Source organism: Gallus gallus, chromosome 3 (genome assembly GCF_016699485.2).
Source record: "Gallus gallus isolate bGalGal1 chromosome 3, bGalGal1.mat.broiler.GRCg7b, whole genome shotgun sequence".
Lineage (NCBI taxonomy): Eukaryota > Metazoa > Chordata > Aves > Galliformes > Phasianidae > Gallus > Gallus gallus.
This window is the reverse complement of record NC_052534.1, coordinates 77,347,816-77,362,741: the sequence shown is the minus strand read 5'-3', so window position 1 is coordinate 77,362,741 and position 14,926 is coordinate 77,347,816. Positions and strand designations below refer to the sequence as shown.

The 14,926-nt window shown below is 38.6% G+C and overlaps 1 protein-coding gene across 22 annotated transcripts in view; it reads right to left on the bottom strand.

Annotated features, from left to right (window-relative positions):
• Positions 1 to 14,926, bottom strand: part of SNAP91 (synaptosome associated protein 91) — a 70,808-nt gene that overhangs the window by 43,773 nt on the left and 12,109 nt on the right. For all 22 annotated transcript variants that reach the window (XR_005858092.2, XM_015284648.4, XM_040697299.2 and 19 more), the window contains exons 3-7: positions 7,026 to 7,168; positions 5,809 to 5,884; positions 4,093 to 4,195; positions 2,202 to 2,295; positions 856 to 967 (exon numbers count right to left, since the gene is read on the bottom strand). Coding sequence is in view for 21 of the 22 variants with exons in the window: in XM_015284648.4 (XP_015140134.2) it covers positions 856 to 967; positions 2,202 to 2,295; positions 4,093 to 4,195; positions 5,809 to 5,884; positions 7,026 to 7,168 (528 nt within the window). In the remaining variant the exon portion in view is untranslated. The remainder of the gene's footprint in view (positions 1 to 855; positions 968 to 2,201; positions 2,296 to 4,092; positions 4,196 to 5,808; positions 5,885 to 7,025; positions 7,169 to 14,926) is intronic.

Below are 14,926 nucleotides of genomic sequence, written 5' to 3'. Positions count from 1 at the left end.
AGACAGTGAAATCTCAACTCAACTGTTATGCCCAACACACTTGTATCTGCTTCATCAGCTTACATGCCTATAGTTTCAGTCAAAATACCTGGGACTTTTATGAATTATCATCAGAAAGTGTTACAACATGGATACAAGACCAGTGTCAGAGCTTTGCAGTTCAGGAATCTCTTTTTGCCAGTATAATTTTTGCAACTTCTTGGATTCTTCCTTTCCTAGTTGCAGCCACAGATTTTAGTCAGTTATGCAGGCCAAGCGATCTCAGTTTCTACCTTTATAGACCAGCTGAAGTTCTCAGAGGTTTCAGTAGTGGAACCTTATTTTCTACAATGTCAGTTGTATTTCCTGCAGCTTAAGGCAAATCCTAGTTTTAGCATTCATAACAAAGCCACCAGCAAAACCTTAACAAAGGTTAAAGTATGTTACGCTGTTGCTTACATCCAGTTTTCTGAGCATTTCTAAACATGTTTGAAGCCTTGCACAGGACCTGTAGGTTGACTGTAAGTAAGTTTCTAGAGAAGATCCAGCTTTGGCCTTTCAGACAGATCAAGAATGTTATACAGGAGGATATTGCTTCAGTGCTCTCACAGCACTATATATTTCTTAACACACAGAAATGCTTTTTAAATAAACTGTATGATTTTAAGGGCATGTGAAAACCTAGCCTCAGATGAACACTGACATCAGAGGTTATGGCTTAAGGCCATCTTTCACTTCTTACTTCAAAATAGAATAGAGAAGAATAATTATTGTTTAAATGAAAGTTAAGTAAAACAAAAACTAAACTTGAAGCAGATCTGAAACTCTTTTTTTACTTGCTCATAGTATGTAAGATATTGACGCTGGCTTACTTACCTAGTAAGTTAATAACCCCATCATTGTAGCACGCAAAAAGTTTGATAAGATCTTTAAACAGAAGCATGAATGCAGCATTTATGACACCATTTGTCAGTTCATTTGGATGAACCTACAAATAAAATAATAGTTACAATATATTTATTGAATGCAAGCAGCAGTTTTAGCTAGTACCAGATATCTGATGCTGTTACAGATGGAATCAGGCACTGAATACAAGTTTACATGCAAAAAAGCTAAATAGAGGTTGTTTCTGTTTCAGTTAATAGATCACAGGTTGCTTTTTTCATAACTTCAACACAAACCATTATAACAGAAGACTACTCCCATCAACTCTTATTTTTGATTCCTTCACAAAGGTAGAAGGCAGAGACATTATTAAAAAAAGCTTTAATGAAACTGGACGAAAGGCATCAGCTCATAACGTTGCTTAACAAAGCCTCAGTAGCCTACTAGGTAATACAGTTAGGTTAACGTAGTCAAGACTCTTTCAGTTCTCATTTTAACTTGGGGAGAAATAAGTGCTTGTTTATTAGAATATCTCTATTTTATTAAGAAAAAAAAAAAAGTAAAGTGGAAAGGAAAAAAAACTCTTTGTAGACCACTATCATAATTCCTCAGCTGTTTAAGAAACAAAAACACACTAGCGAAACCGTGTAGTTCTAAGGCTTTCATCTGAAAGCTGGAGTGGGCCTTGTCTTCCACCTGGGAACATGTCCTTCCACCCACCAAGAACAGAACAACTTCAAGATTGATTCCTTCAAAGACCTCTCTTCAATATTACAGTGTACCTCCAACAACTGACTCCTGGTTTTATCCTCAAAGCAGATAAATAATCCCACCATCATTAATAATGCTACAAATATACAGAAGGCACATTTCAGTGAATAGATGAGATTAAAGTTAATCATTTCACTTACAACTGAAAAGCACATGAAGGTTTTAAGGAGTGAAACAGTGCATGTGTGGTAACTTAATGTTTTCTTCTTTCTCCTCAAATAGAAGCTGGTTACCAGAAGAAAGAAAAAAAATTCTTCAGTCTCCTTGTTCTGCTCCATTTCTTCCCCTCACTGATGCAAGGGATGAAATTCCACACTCTGAGTCAAAATTCCTAAACAGCCCTCATTTCCCATTCTGTTCCTTTAAAAAAACCCACATCTAGGCATATAGAAAAGTACCACATGGCACCTCAGTCTGCTTCAGTGGGACACTGAAAATTGGATTTTTTTTGCTCACATACTGGGAACATTAAGTAAAGCATTACCTACAATGTGAAATGTGTTAATTACAGTGCAGCATTTTAAATCACTGCCTAGTGTTAAAGCTGGGTCAGGTTCAATACATACATCAAATTCAAGTAGTGCATCAATTTGTGCCTGTAGTATTGGCATACTCTTCAGCAATTTTTCAGGAGCCATTGTTCTCATTACACCATCAGCTCTGCAAGAGAGAATACAGATTAGAAGCTATGGTGTTTCCTCTTCCTCTCCCCAAACCTATCTGCTGCCTACACTTAAGCTTAAAGCTGCTTAAGAGTTTGAACAACTTGACAAGAAATAACTGCTATGGAAGTACTCAGAGAATTGACAGTGCTTGTGCATTAACTTTGTTATGAATAACTAATGAACACTTATTGCTAAAAGTACTTTTTAAATGATATATCTATAGTCACTGAACACAAAAAATACCTCTACAGGCTGCCTTTTTTTTCCCATCAAATGCCACAATATATGTATGTCAATAACTTAAATCGGGCAATCGTTGCTAAGAGCTTCTTACGTTAGCACACTTTCCTCTAATTAATTCTATTACTCCTTCATAACAATATTACTGATTTTGAACTGTCAGTGTTGCTGGCCTTTTACTCCAGTTGGATCAATTAGCAGTCATGGATGCATAGCATCTCTTATTTGCAGGCCACAGTCATCACATATGCTGATTTTTATTGCTAAATACCCAAATGCACTCAACAACCATCATGTATTGACCCAGTCTGATCACTGATAGGTATGGTATCTCCTCTTTGGGAATGCATGTCACCATTCCTACTCATTTTATGCTGCACTCTGAGGCACCTTGAGAACCAGAAATAAAACATACAGAAAGGCTCTCCAGAAACACATAATAGTGTAGAAATCGAAGGATGCCCAGCAACCCAAACTTACATTTATGTAACTTGAAGTATTTTAAAGTACCACATGTCAAAGGAAACTTAGGACTGCTGGATCAAAGCGGTCTGCTGGATCAAAGCCTACCTGTAATACCAATCCCACTAGCTACTATCCTTCACGTCACAAAGTTCTTAATGATTCATATTCCAGATGGGTTCAAGAGATTACTCTGGTCCTCATTAATGGAATGGCATGAAGCTACACAGCAAGAACAGCTACAGTAGGCCTTAGACTGTCTACTGGTTTAAAACAGCAGGAGAGGAAAACCTAGCAATGATGTCTGCATTAGCAGCCCAAAGCTGCAGAACATACTAAAACTGCTGGAGCAATCCCCATCATTAAAACAAATATCTTTAGCATGCAATCAACAAAACTACACATACAGTGGGTGTTAAGACACTTGCAGTGTAGCTAAAGCTTCAAAAGATAATCTGAAGCTATGGATCACCCAGTTAGAGACCAAAAAAAATGTTCTGACAGATACCAGCACACTACTCTGAGTATGGTTAAGTTTTTTTTCTGTGCCATATCACACTTCTGTTTTTTTAAACCACAACTTTTGTAGGAAAAACAACTCAGCAGTTTACAGCCTCGTTCCGTTTGGTTTATAACTGTTTGCTATGTATCCTGCTAAGAATTTCATGTGTTCACTTGAGTTTTCCTTTGTAATAAGTCATCTTTCTTATGGAAACTATCTGGAGAGTAATGAAACATCCTAAATATAGATGCAGAGCATTTCCTTCTCCAAATTCTAAATGCAGTTTCCCTGCGGCACAATTTAATAGGAGCCTGATTTAATACCTCGCACTAAAAGCTCCCAGTTCCTCAGGGCATCTTAGTGCAGTCTTCAGTATTTGCCTCAATACCTACAGTCTTTCCTCTTCACCTTGTGCAATTTTAATCAATTACAAATACCTAAGAAATCCAACCATTTTGGTGTTTCATTGTGGCTAAACAGAGAACTGAAGAATGAAGTCATTAAGAAAATAAAATTAAGCATAATGCCAGAAGCGGCCTTCTATGAGTTGAGCAATCCAATAAGTTTATGTATCTAAATTTTGCTTACCCTTTCTTCACTCTTGCAAAGTCAAATGCCATTTGTCTGTAGGAAAATGCTTTTTCATTCAAGTATCTGCTATATCGCCTTATAAAGGCGGACATGTCATAACCTGTGTAAAAAAAGTTACATATTTTACATTCAATTTTGCATTGTAGGACATCTTCTTGCTTCTGAAGAAAGAAACCAGCAGCGTAGCATCAAAACAATCTACTACTCTCTACTACAAACTGATGCACCCAATTCACAAATGGGTGGTTTCCTGTGGAAACTCGCTGATGGCTCCAACATAGTTATGGGGTGACACTACTTAATGGTGAAATTAGTTATCTTTCTGTCAATATGAAAAATGCAAGTTTAACAGAAAGTTTGTACTTAATTGTTACATGTTTTCCAAGATAAAGATTGATCTCAAATTAAAATTCCCATTAATGAGGTTGCTATACCAGAGATCTTCAAGGTACATGATTGTACAAGAAGCCTCAAACCTCAATGACATTCCAACCTACAAAATTTCTAAACAGAATTACAGTCCATCCTTCATGTTTTTTCTCTTGAAGTTTCTTCTTTAAGTTGCTGAAATGTGTATAGAAAGCAACTGATCGCCCTCTTCAGTATTGGTCCCTTTTTGTTACCTTCCTTAAAATCCACGTTCCTCAACTTTGTAATCAAATGCATTTATGCTTAATATTTCTCAACACTAAGCTTCTCTGCAAACTCAGGTTTCTTACTACAATTTCTGATGCCTCATCGTCTGTGACACAGTGATGTGTTAACCATGAAATTCCAACTGAAGTTTAAAGAGCAGCAAAGTACACAAAAGCATGCATTGGACAGAATTCACATTTGCTAAGTACCACTACCATTGAATGTGCAAACCCTGTTTCGGTTTGACAAACAGAGGTTTACTATTCTCGGGCTTTCTTCCTGCCCTTTGTTATCATTTCTAAAAGATGATCAAGCCCTTTTGGTGTCATGTGCTTCCAATAAGAGATGGACAAACTTGGTATTGCTTTATTTTGCTTATTTCTTTAGTATCCATGCATTCCGCATACGTTCTACTAATATCCGTAACAGCTGAAAAATTATGTTTTCTCTGTTTTCTAGAACAGCTCCCATCAAACAAGCTTTTCCTTCTTTAAGTGAAAAAAACAAGAAGATTCACTAATAATTCAAAACCAAACTAGAAAAGCAGACTAGAAAAACTTTAAAGAAAGCGACTCCTTCATTTCTTCCTTGAGCCTTTTAAGTTCACTATTCAAAACAGAACTAGATAATTCCTCTGGTGCCATTTTTTGGTTTGCTTATTTGCAAACAAAAGACCTATGGACAAACATTAAAAAGCATTGTGTCCCTAAACCAATTACCATTTAGGACTGAGTAAAATACAAAAAAAAACCCCAACAACCCTAAATAGTAAGGGTTCATTTTATCATTAACTCACATAGGAGTTAAGCAGATAGCTGATCTGGTCCTGATTTCATCCAGCACTTTTAATGGAATTTTATAGTTTCGCTTTTTGAATGAAGATTTTGCAGCAACTGAGAAACACTGTTTTGAAATGATCTTGCAGCTCTCATTTCACTTGAGCTCCTGTATTAAGTGCTTCTAAAAATGTACTACTGAATCCTTTTAATATTATTCGCTTCTTATGAATGGAGAAGTAAATTAACAATACTATCTTATTTAAGATCTTATTAAGGTAACAGACAAGAATAGGCTTACCATGAGATCCACTTTTGTCCAGAAAATTGCTCAGGTTGAACAATGTGTTTCTAGATGCCAGGTACTGAATGAATCTCTGCAACACAAAGTTATTTCTTATCACAGGCTATATCTGCAGACTTTCTACCTCCTAGCAAGATTACTAGCCTAGCTCCAGTATACACACAAGAAAACTCAGATTTTTGTGGTAGCCTACTATGTTTTTCTCAGAAACTTTTTCATAAAGATTAATTATATTTAGCCTGAATCTCTACTGAATATCTTAATACATAGGATACGTAAAAATAGATTCTGTACAAAATATCAATGAAGAGGAAGGAGCAGTAAGAATAGCTAGTTCTCAAAGAGATTTGAGGAAGCACAGGATTTATTTGCTTGCAAAACGTCATGTCCCAACTTCTCTATCCATCAGCCCTCAGTTTCAGCCAAGCTGAGGGCCTAAGAACAAGTAGGTCTCACACTGAGAACCAAGGCCAACAGACAGAAGCAATTGTGGAAAACAAATCAGAGTGTTGGCCAAAAGTTGGAACGTAAACAGAGGACAGGAGAAGCTTACAGGGCAGCATCAGATAAGTTCATTGCAAGAAAATACTTTATACATTGCCAGGAAGGAGATGTTTTACAATGCTAAAGTACTAATGCTTTTGGTTTTACACAGACATATCAATCTATTCAGGTCAATAAAAGCAACAGCAAAGACAATACAATCCAAAAAGCTACTGAATTGAATTTACAGGTCTAGGAGGAGTTTAACAGTCATGCTGAAAGGGCTATTTGGACGGTACTACACACAAGCTCAGGCAATAACTTTGATTCTCTAATGTCTTCCAGGCCATAAAAGGCCACTGATAGCAGAACCTGTCACTACACACGAGATGGGCCATCAAGAATGCAAAACCAGCATCAGAGCTTCTCCTTAGATTTTGTTCATCGTAGACAGAAGCACCAAGTAGTCTTTAATTCTGCATAGCTCTACATTCAGAGAGCACATAAATTCTGTCACTATATTGAGGCAGGCTGCTCCTTGCTCTAACTCTGCAGTTATGTAAATGAGGATGCAGATAATCAGCAGGCCCAACTTAAACTATAATGCTAAACAAAGTTTGGAAATTGATGACTTGCTTGTCATAAATAAGCATTCTTGCCCTTTTTTCTCAGGTCCTTACTGGGTCTGAGAGATGTCTTTCAACAACTAACATTTTCAGCCTTCCGCTTACCTCGTTGCCATGTACCATGAGATGATGCGTGGTAACTAAGGCCTTGAATACAACCACCCAGCTACTATTCGTTGCTCGCTCAAACAGTGTATCAGCCATCTGAGGAATATTCACATTTGTTTCATTAGTTGCTTGGATCAAGTCTGTAGGAAAGACAAAAGGAAGGTCTTAGGTGCTACAAATAAGACAAGTAAGTTTGCAGCATGGCCAAGCTCTCAGACACCAGCCTACAGGCCATGGCAGTGACAAATTGCAGATTCAGTGTTTAAGCTATAAAATAAAAAAAAAGAAAAAGAAAAAGAAAATCGTTGAAGCTAGAGTAGTACAAGCTGACAGTGACGCTACTCTGGCTCTCCTTTCCAACAACTGTGTCCTGAGCTATGCCCCAACCCTTCCTCATCTTCATCCCAAATGATTGTGGGGTACAGAACACTACGTGACTACTGCTTCCACAAGGTAATTGTGGCAGTTCATTGTCTCTGGGTTAGACTAATAAGTATTACCAAATTCTTTGCTTACAGGTAGTATGTCAAGCACGCTGAATCTAGCAATATCAGCAAAGACTTATCACCAGAAACAGATACTCTAGCCATCTCAGAGGTTAGAGTTTCATCAGCACACTACAGCACACCTCCTAGAGTCTTCACGTACCTCTCGAGAAAAAAAGTGCACTCAGACATGCATTAAGGCCTTTTCAATGTCCGGAAAGAAAGCAAAGATAGATATGATAGATATTAGGACTACTAATATCTATCTAATAATAGATATTAGGACTACTAAAGCATGAGTCCTCTGCATACAACTAGACATTCAAGAGAAGAAATAAGATACTAGTGTATTCAGAGAAAGGGAACAACAAGAAGATGTGGCTTTGGGTCCTGTACATTAGGAAGGTGCACACTTGCACATGGCTGTACCTGAAATTAAGATAAATACTTAATCACAAGCAGCAGAGCAGCAGCTTTCCACTAGCATCTCTATCCCACATCTACTATTAGGGTCTTTGATTTACTATGTTTATTACCTACAGACACTTGGTAGGTATCTGGCAAGGACTGTTTACAAACTATTACCTAGTTTTGGGAACACAATTGGAAAGAAACTGCATACCACAACTGCATGACTAAAGCCTGTGCAATGCCAGCCACAGTCCTGGCAAGAGAAGGCTTCACATAACAAAAAAAGCACAAAACACAGAACTAACTGTGGGGCTGAGACTTAACCTTTGAAGACCTAAGTAAAATAAGTTAAAAATTAAAAAGTTTAACTCCTGGACTAATCAGTATTTGTTACTAATGAAAATGCTCATATTTTCCTTTCCCTGAGATGGCAGTAACCATTGTTAATGATCTCCCACATATTTCTCCCCTCCCTGCCCCCAGCTAGAAACCCTCATCTCACTGTTCAAGTCATTCAGTGACAAAAGATGTTTTATCTTAGAAGCAGATGTGCTATTGTGTGATCATTGTACACCTCAACTGTCTGCACCTGTTGCAAACTCTTCAGTAGTTCAGCACAGTAGTACTTGTGTTAGCAATTGTGTTTCTGACTGAAAATAGCAATTGCAATTTGTCAGTTTCCTGACCGTGGAGTGACTTGTTTGCAGCTACAGATAAGCAAGGTTTGGCTTTAAAGTGTTTGTTCATTTTTCTTGTACATTTTGTTTATTTGGAGTACCTTCTGAAATGTGCAGTTAACTTCTACAGCCTCAGTAATCCTACCCTTGAAGGAAGCAGCTCTGCAGTCTAAGTATTACAGTAGTAAAGACACACTATTGAATGAAAGCAGTCCAGGCTCACAATTCTCGTTGATCTTGCTGTAACAACAGGCTAATAGTCTTTTATTCTGTAATGCTGATTAGTGCATTATAGAAGACTTTGGTCAGTAAAAGCCTAGAAGCAAGTCACAGTCTGCTTGCTGTCTGTTCACCCCCTTGAGAGGTTTTATTTCAGACAAGCATTTGCCTTTCTCACAAGGGAAACATGCATCACATTTGCAAGCTTTCAGTCTTAAGTTTCAGTACGTAGCTCACTATGGGGAGTGGAGGTATACGCTGTGTATTCCATCTGTGGGTGTTAGGTAATGAAACCATGGGGGATTCCACCCACAGCACTGCCATCAGGGCAGGCTGCAATGCACGATCCATATGTGCTGCTGCAGCACTGCTTCTAAGCCACTCAGTCAATTCTGATCCTCTCTGGAGTGCTGGAGGGTACAGCAATCACAGTCTGCAGCTCTAAATGTTTTAGGACATAAGTAATTATAGTGTGCTGAGGAGAGAGGTATGATTAACTTTAAGCGTACTCCTTTCAATGAGCAAAAAAGAATTAAACCACACATGAAGATGTTGTGTGCCATCTGAGTCAGGAGAAAAAACAAACTGAAAAATGGGTGAGTTATCTAGTTAATGCTTCCAGGGCTGGTTTCCATTCAGCCATCATAAAGAGAGTTAAGGAAGCCTCCTCTTAATTAGGAATTGTCAGCGTTTGGCGCCGCTGACAAGCACAGCTGAATTTATTGCACTCAGAGTTTGTTTTGTGGCTAATTGGAATTTCAAGACAAGAATCAGCAAAACTAATTTGCTTTCAGCAAGCTTGGGAAGAACAGGTATGAGGAAAAAGAAAACACAATTTAAAAAAAATCTAGAAGCTACATTTCTTCTAAGACACGCTGATCCAGATATTTACTGGCAGGACACAAGTCACAGGTGGATTTGTTAATATGAAAGAGATAATAAAAACTACTAGATGTAGAAGAGCACATCAGAAGCAATATTAAACAGTCCCGCAATGTTGATTCTGTCTGCTATACACAGAAGTAGGATGAATGAGGATTAAAGATGCCTTCATGATGAATTTTCTACTACTGCAGGCATACATATCAAATACACTGACAGCTGATCCCCAGAAACTAAGTTCAGATGCAAGTTACATAGTAAGAAAATGGGAATTCTGCAGCAATCACAGAAGTGCTTTCAGTGATACTCTCACAAAAGTGGAATCACTGAAGAGTGAAGACCTATATCCTTCACTTGAATTCATTTGCTTACTGCAAAGGACTAAATTACAATTGCCAAATCACAGTACATGACTTCTATTTCTTCTCTTCACATCTTGCTAGCTGATATTTTAGTCAATTTAGTTGGTTTAGAGATCCTTTTTAAAATTATACATTTCATTTGGATTTGAATATACTTTTCTGGTTAAGTCTTCAGATGCAAATTTAATACGCAAAAGAAAAAAATTCTAAGAAACGATAGCATCTTCTACATCAAAACTTAAATCTAAACACCAGGCTTTAAACTCTTTGACTAGACCACTTTTTGACCCACTCTTGAGATATATGCAGCTTATTCAGGTAAGAGAAGCAAGGCTAGAGTATGATCAGAAGGAGGGTGGCCAACAGGGCAAGTGAGGGGATTATCCACTTCTGCTCTGCCCTCATGAGTGTGTGTACTGTACTGTGCCCAGACCTGGGGCTCCCAGTACAGGAAGGATGTGGAGCAGTTGAAGAGGATCCAGAGGAGGTCACAGTGATGATCAAAGGGCTGGAGCAGCTCTCCTATGAAGAAAGGTTGAGGGGGCTGGCGAAGAGAAGGTTCTGGAGAGACCTCATTGGGGCCTTCCAGTACTTGAAGGGAGCTCACAAGCAGGAGGGAGACGGACTATTTGCATGGTCTGATAGTGATGGGACAAAGGGGAATAGCTTTAAACTAAAAGGGAGAAGATTTCAGTTAGATTTTAGGAATAAAATTTTTACAGGCAGTGAGGAACTGGCACAGGCTGTCCAGAGAAGCTGTGGATGCCCCATCTCTGGAAGCTTCCAAGCTCAGGTTGGATAATGCTTTGGGCAGTCTGATCTACTGGTTGGCAACCCCGCCTACAGCAAGGGGTTGGAACTTTAAGGTTCCTTCCAGCCCAAGTTCTTTGATTCCATGACTGCTGCATCTAATCCAACGTACTTTCATACAGTCTTCCTTCCCCACCACAACAAGGCTTTAAGTCATATGAAAAAAAAAAACACCAAAAAAATAATAATAGAAAAAAAACTAGCTCATTAATAATATTAAGTCAGTTGCATTCAATTTTTGTCCTTTTCAGAGGCTCAAGTGCAGCTCTCTTGGAAAGTGGAAGTTAGAAACCAACTGCCAGGCAGTGTTCTACTTGATTGGAAAAGGTGCGGCCCTAAGTTGCTTAGTTTTTCTAACTACTAAAAATGCGGAAGAGGTGTGATACACTGTCTTTAAAGAATTCTTGTCACAAGCAACTTCAAGTTCCATAAACTATGTATATTTGCTACTTAAAATAAAAGTGCCCCAAACATATTGCTCCGCTGACCATGGGAGAATGTTTTGTCTTTACTGCTTACATTTGAATTCTCTCCTTGAAAGTAATAAAACAGAAAGATGCCATCCAGGCCAGACCACGGCCACAGCAGATTGGTCAAGTGACTTCACAGTAGGAAAAGCCACAATGATTCAGAACGTAATCTTCTTCCTTCTTCAAAGAAGTAAGAAGTTCACTCTTGAACCTCATTTCTATAGAATTCACTCTAATTTAAATGCCAAAGAATTTGTCTCAGGTAAGGAGACAGGTTCAGTAAGCAAAGGGAAAGAGGAGAAATCTCTGCCCCCATACTCCCTTCCTCTCTTCCAGAATGCCAATTTCAGCCCTTCCCTCCACATAACCCTGTACACAGCTAGTTCAATAGATACACACACTTTTCCACCCAAAGACAAATACTGAAGAGTTTTCCTTGTTTCAGGAGGAAACATAAGTTATTCTGGAGCTGAACACATCACTTCAGCATTTTAATGACTTACCACAAATAGCAGCTGAGCAACACATCGCCTTTGTACTACATTTCTCAGGCAGTTTTTAAGTGTTTAAAATATACAAAATGCCACTTGCATTTGGTGGACATCAAGTGATAAGGTTAGGTCACAAAAGCAGTTGCCTTGGAGAAATGCCATTCCACAGCCTATCTTAATATGGTATACTGGAAAAAAAAATACTGTCATTAGAGGGAGAATGCCTTCTGTTAACAACTTGACCAATAACTTTTTGCATAAAAAATAACTTTTTGCATAAAAAATAACTTTTGTCACATATGGCAACACTCATACTTTGTTCTACAAGTCAGCTCCTTCACCAGTTCAAATCTGGAAGCCTTAACCAAAATGCACATTCAGTTAGAGAAGGAAAACAAAGCCACTGGCATCAACCAATCTTCTCCCAAGCCTTCAAAGTATTTATTTGTTTTCCTGTGAGGTATAAAATTGTTCTCTCCATCCATACAAGCATTAAAGCCATCAACCCATTGGCACTATACAGAGTCCTAGATCTTACATGATACACAGAAACAAATTTAGAGGGAATGTACTGTTGCAAGATAATTTCTGAGAAGGATAAAAGCTAGTAAATTTTCTGTTGTAAGTTTACTGCTGCAACTGAATATCAGGACTCCAGCTGTGGCCTACGATTATCCTTCCATGAGGGTGAACAACGCCTAACATTAAACGTTGGTTATATCAATTTGTAACTCCTATCACTTGGCTGTTTACTGGACTATCGATAACCACCAGCAGCAGCTTTCAGCCAGAACACCACAAATACACAATCCTTCCTTTTCCAATGTGTTTGCCACATCAGTATGGGGTCATCTGCTGTAATTTCTGCCCTCCAGCATTTTATAATTAGCCTTTACACATGGTGATCTTAAAATCCAATCACACCTGGCAGAAAGTGGTAATCAATAGAGGCATGGTGCACAAGCTGTTTGAGTTGCTACACTGCTGTCATTTTTATGCTGAGAAGAACAAATTCTCTTTAGTGCTCTCTACCCTCAGATGATCTGTATTGCTCAGAAAAATCATTTGCTTTGAATAAGCCTGTAGAAGTGTAACTTACAGTAGCCCATAAAGCAGTTTGTAATCCACTACAAATCTGAATTAGCCTTGAAATACATTGGAAGGAGCCTGATGTTTTAGCTGCATTATTTAGCTGCTATGTACTGAAAGATTAAAAAAACTAGGATGGAGATTAGAAAACATACAAGCAACTTCAGTGCTATGTTTATTAGCTATAGCATGCATGCTAGAAAAGGGTCAGCTGAGTAGGCAGCCCAAGCAGCTGACAGGTCTAGTTTTCAATATCCAGGTAGGGGGCCACATGTTCTCAGCTGCTTCAGTGGGATTCTTATTGGTGTCCAGTTACTTCATCAGCGGGTGTCACATGATGATACAACCTTCAGTATAACACCTGAAAATAAAAGAAGGCCAGAGTCCACATGCTCCACTGAATGGACGAGCCACCAGCAGCTGAAAATGGGGTGAAATTCTGAACTGCAAATGAAACGCTCACAACTACACAGACAGTCTTGTTGAAAACCTACCTACAGGAAATGGATACCAAGCATGATGCAAACCTGCCCATATAGTCAGTGCAACAGCATGCGACTCTCCTCAAGGCACACTGAAGCATAGTTGCATCAGCAAGTAATTTTTAACACTGGTGGAATCATTTCAATCCCTTTTGTCTCACATCTGTCATGCAACAAATAAAAAGACAGCAAGACTTCCTAAAAGCAGGAGGCTGCCTCACATGTGAGTGCTGCACCTTAAAAGAGGTTTTACAAAGCTGGCTGGTATCCTTTAAGGTTAGAAGGAGCACCCTCTCTGTGCTAGAAGAACAAATACAACAGGGTGAAACTAAACGTTCAGTTCCTTGAAGATCATTCCCTTGCATCACAGCAGTTTAACAAGAATCTTCTGCTTCTCCCAGCCAGCCAGCCAGTTGAGTTTAAGCCTCAGAAGCACAGACAAGCAATCTACCAGTAGACTTAATTCTTCATCTTGAAGCTTTTCACATACTGCACATCTCTCAATGCTACAAATAAACAAAATTAAAATAAAATAAAATAAAATAAAATAAAATTGCTAATCTCAATAGAATATACACCTGAGAGGTGGAGGATGCACTTAGGACTACTAACATTTAAATAAACTGACAGCAGTAAGTTGCTAACAGTTCAAAGCCACCACCATATCTGGAAGATGCACTTGCCACCAGCAGTGGAAGTCTCTTATCAAGTACTGAGAAGTGGGGAAGTTAGAATCTGTCATGCAGGCTTAAATCCAGACAACAAAGCTTCATGCAGAGGCAGATCTCTAGACTGAAATACCAAAAAGTGTCAATTAAACTCCTAAGCACACCGTGGAGTTGAGTTTTTGAAAGGTAACTTTTCATAATACTGCCTAAGCATTTTCCAGCTTCTGAGTAAACAACAAGAAGTTCTTTGCCCTCATTGAAAACACTGTAACTTCTGCCTGGTAATATTCCTGCCATTCACAAATAACAGAAGAATATTTGCATAAAGCTTAACATAACCAGAGAGACTCACCATGGCTTGGAATGAAGAAACACATCAGAAAGTCACAGGCAAGGTTCACACATGAAAATAGTGCTCTGTTTTAGAAGCTAGAAATGAACCATTGACTCATGACAAATCGTACTTGTTTTCAAATACTGGCACCTAAGATATGCTGACTTCCTCTGGCTTGCTGCCCCTCAGCAGAATGTTGGTTCCCCTGTAAACACATTTAGATGAAGCTATAATACTTGGATTAAGAGCTATAGGCACTATGACTGCACTTTGGATTCCAGAGTCATACAGTAAGATCCAAACCCGTGTCTCCATTTGAAAAGGTTGGGTTTTAAAACTCCAGGGTTGCTAAAGAACTGATGTAATGATTTCTTAAAGTTAGTGTCTATACTCAACCTCTACATAATGAGAAGCAGCAGCTTTCAGAGCCAGGAAACAGGCCAGCTGGCTTCCCCCTTTCATACAAGTCATACACTCTCTAAAATGAGAAGTGAAAGGAAGAGCCCCTTTAAAAACAG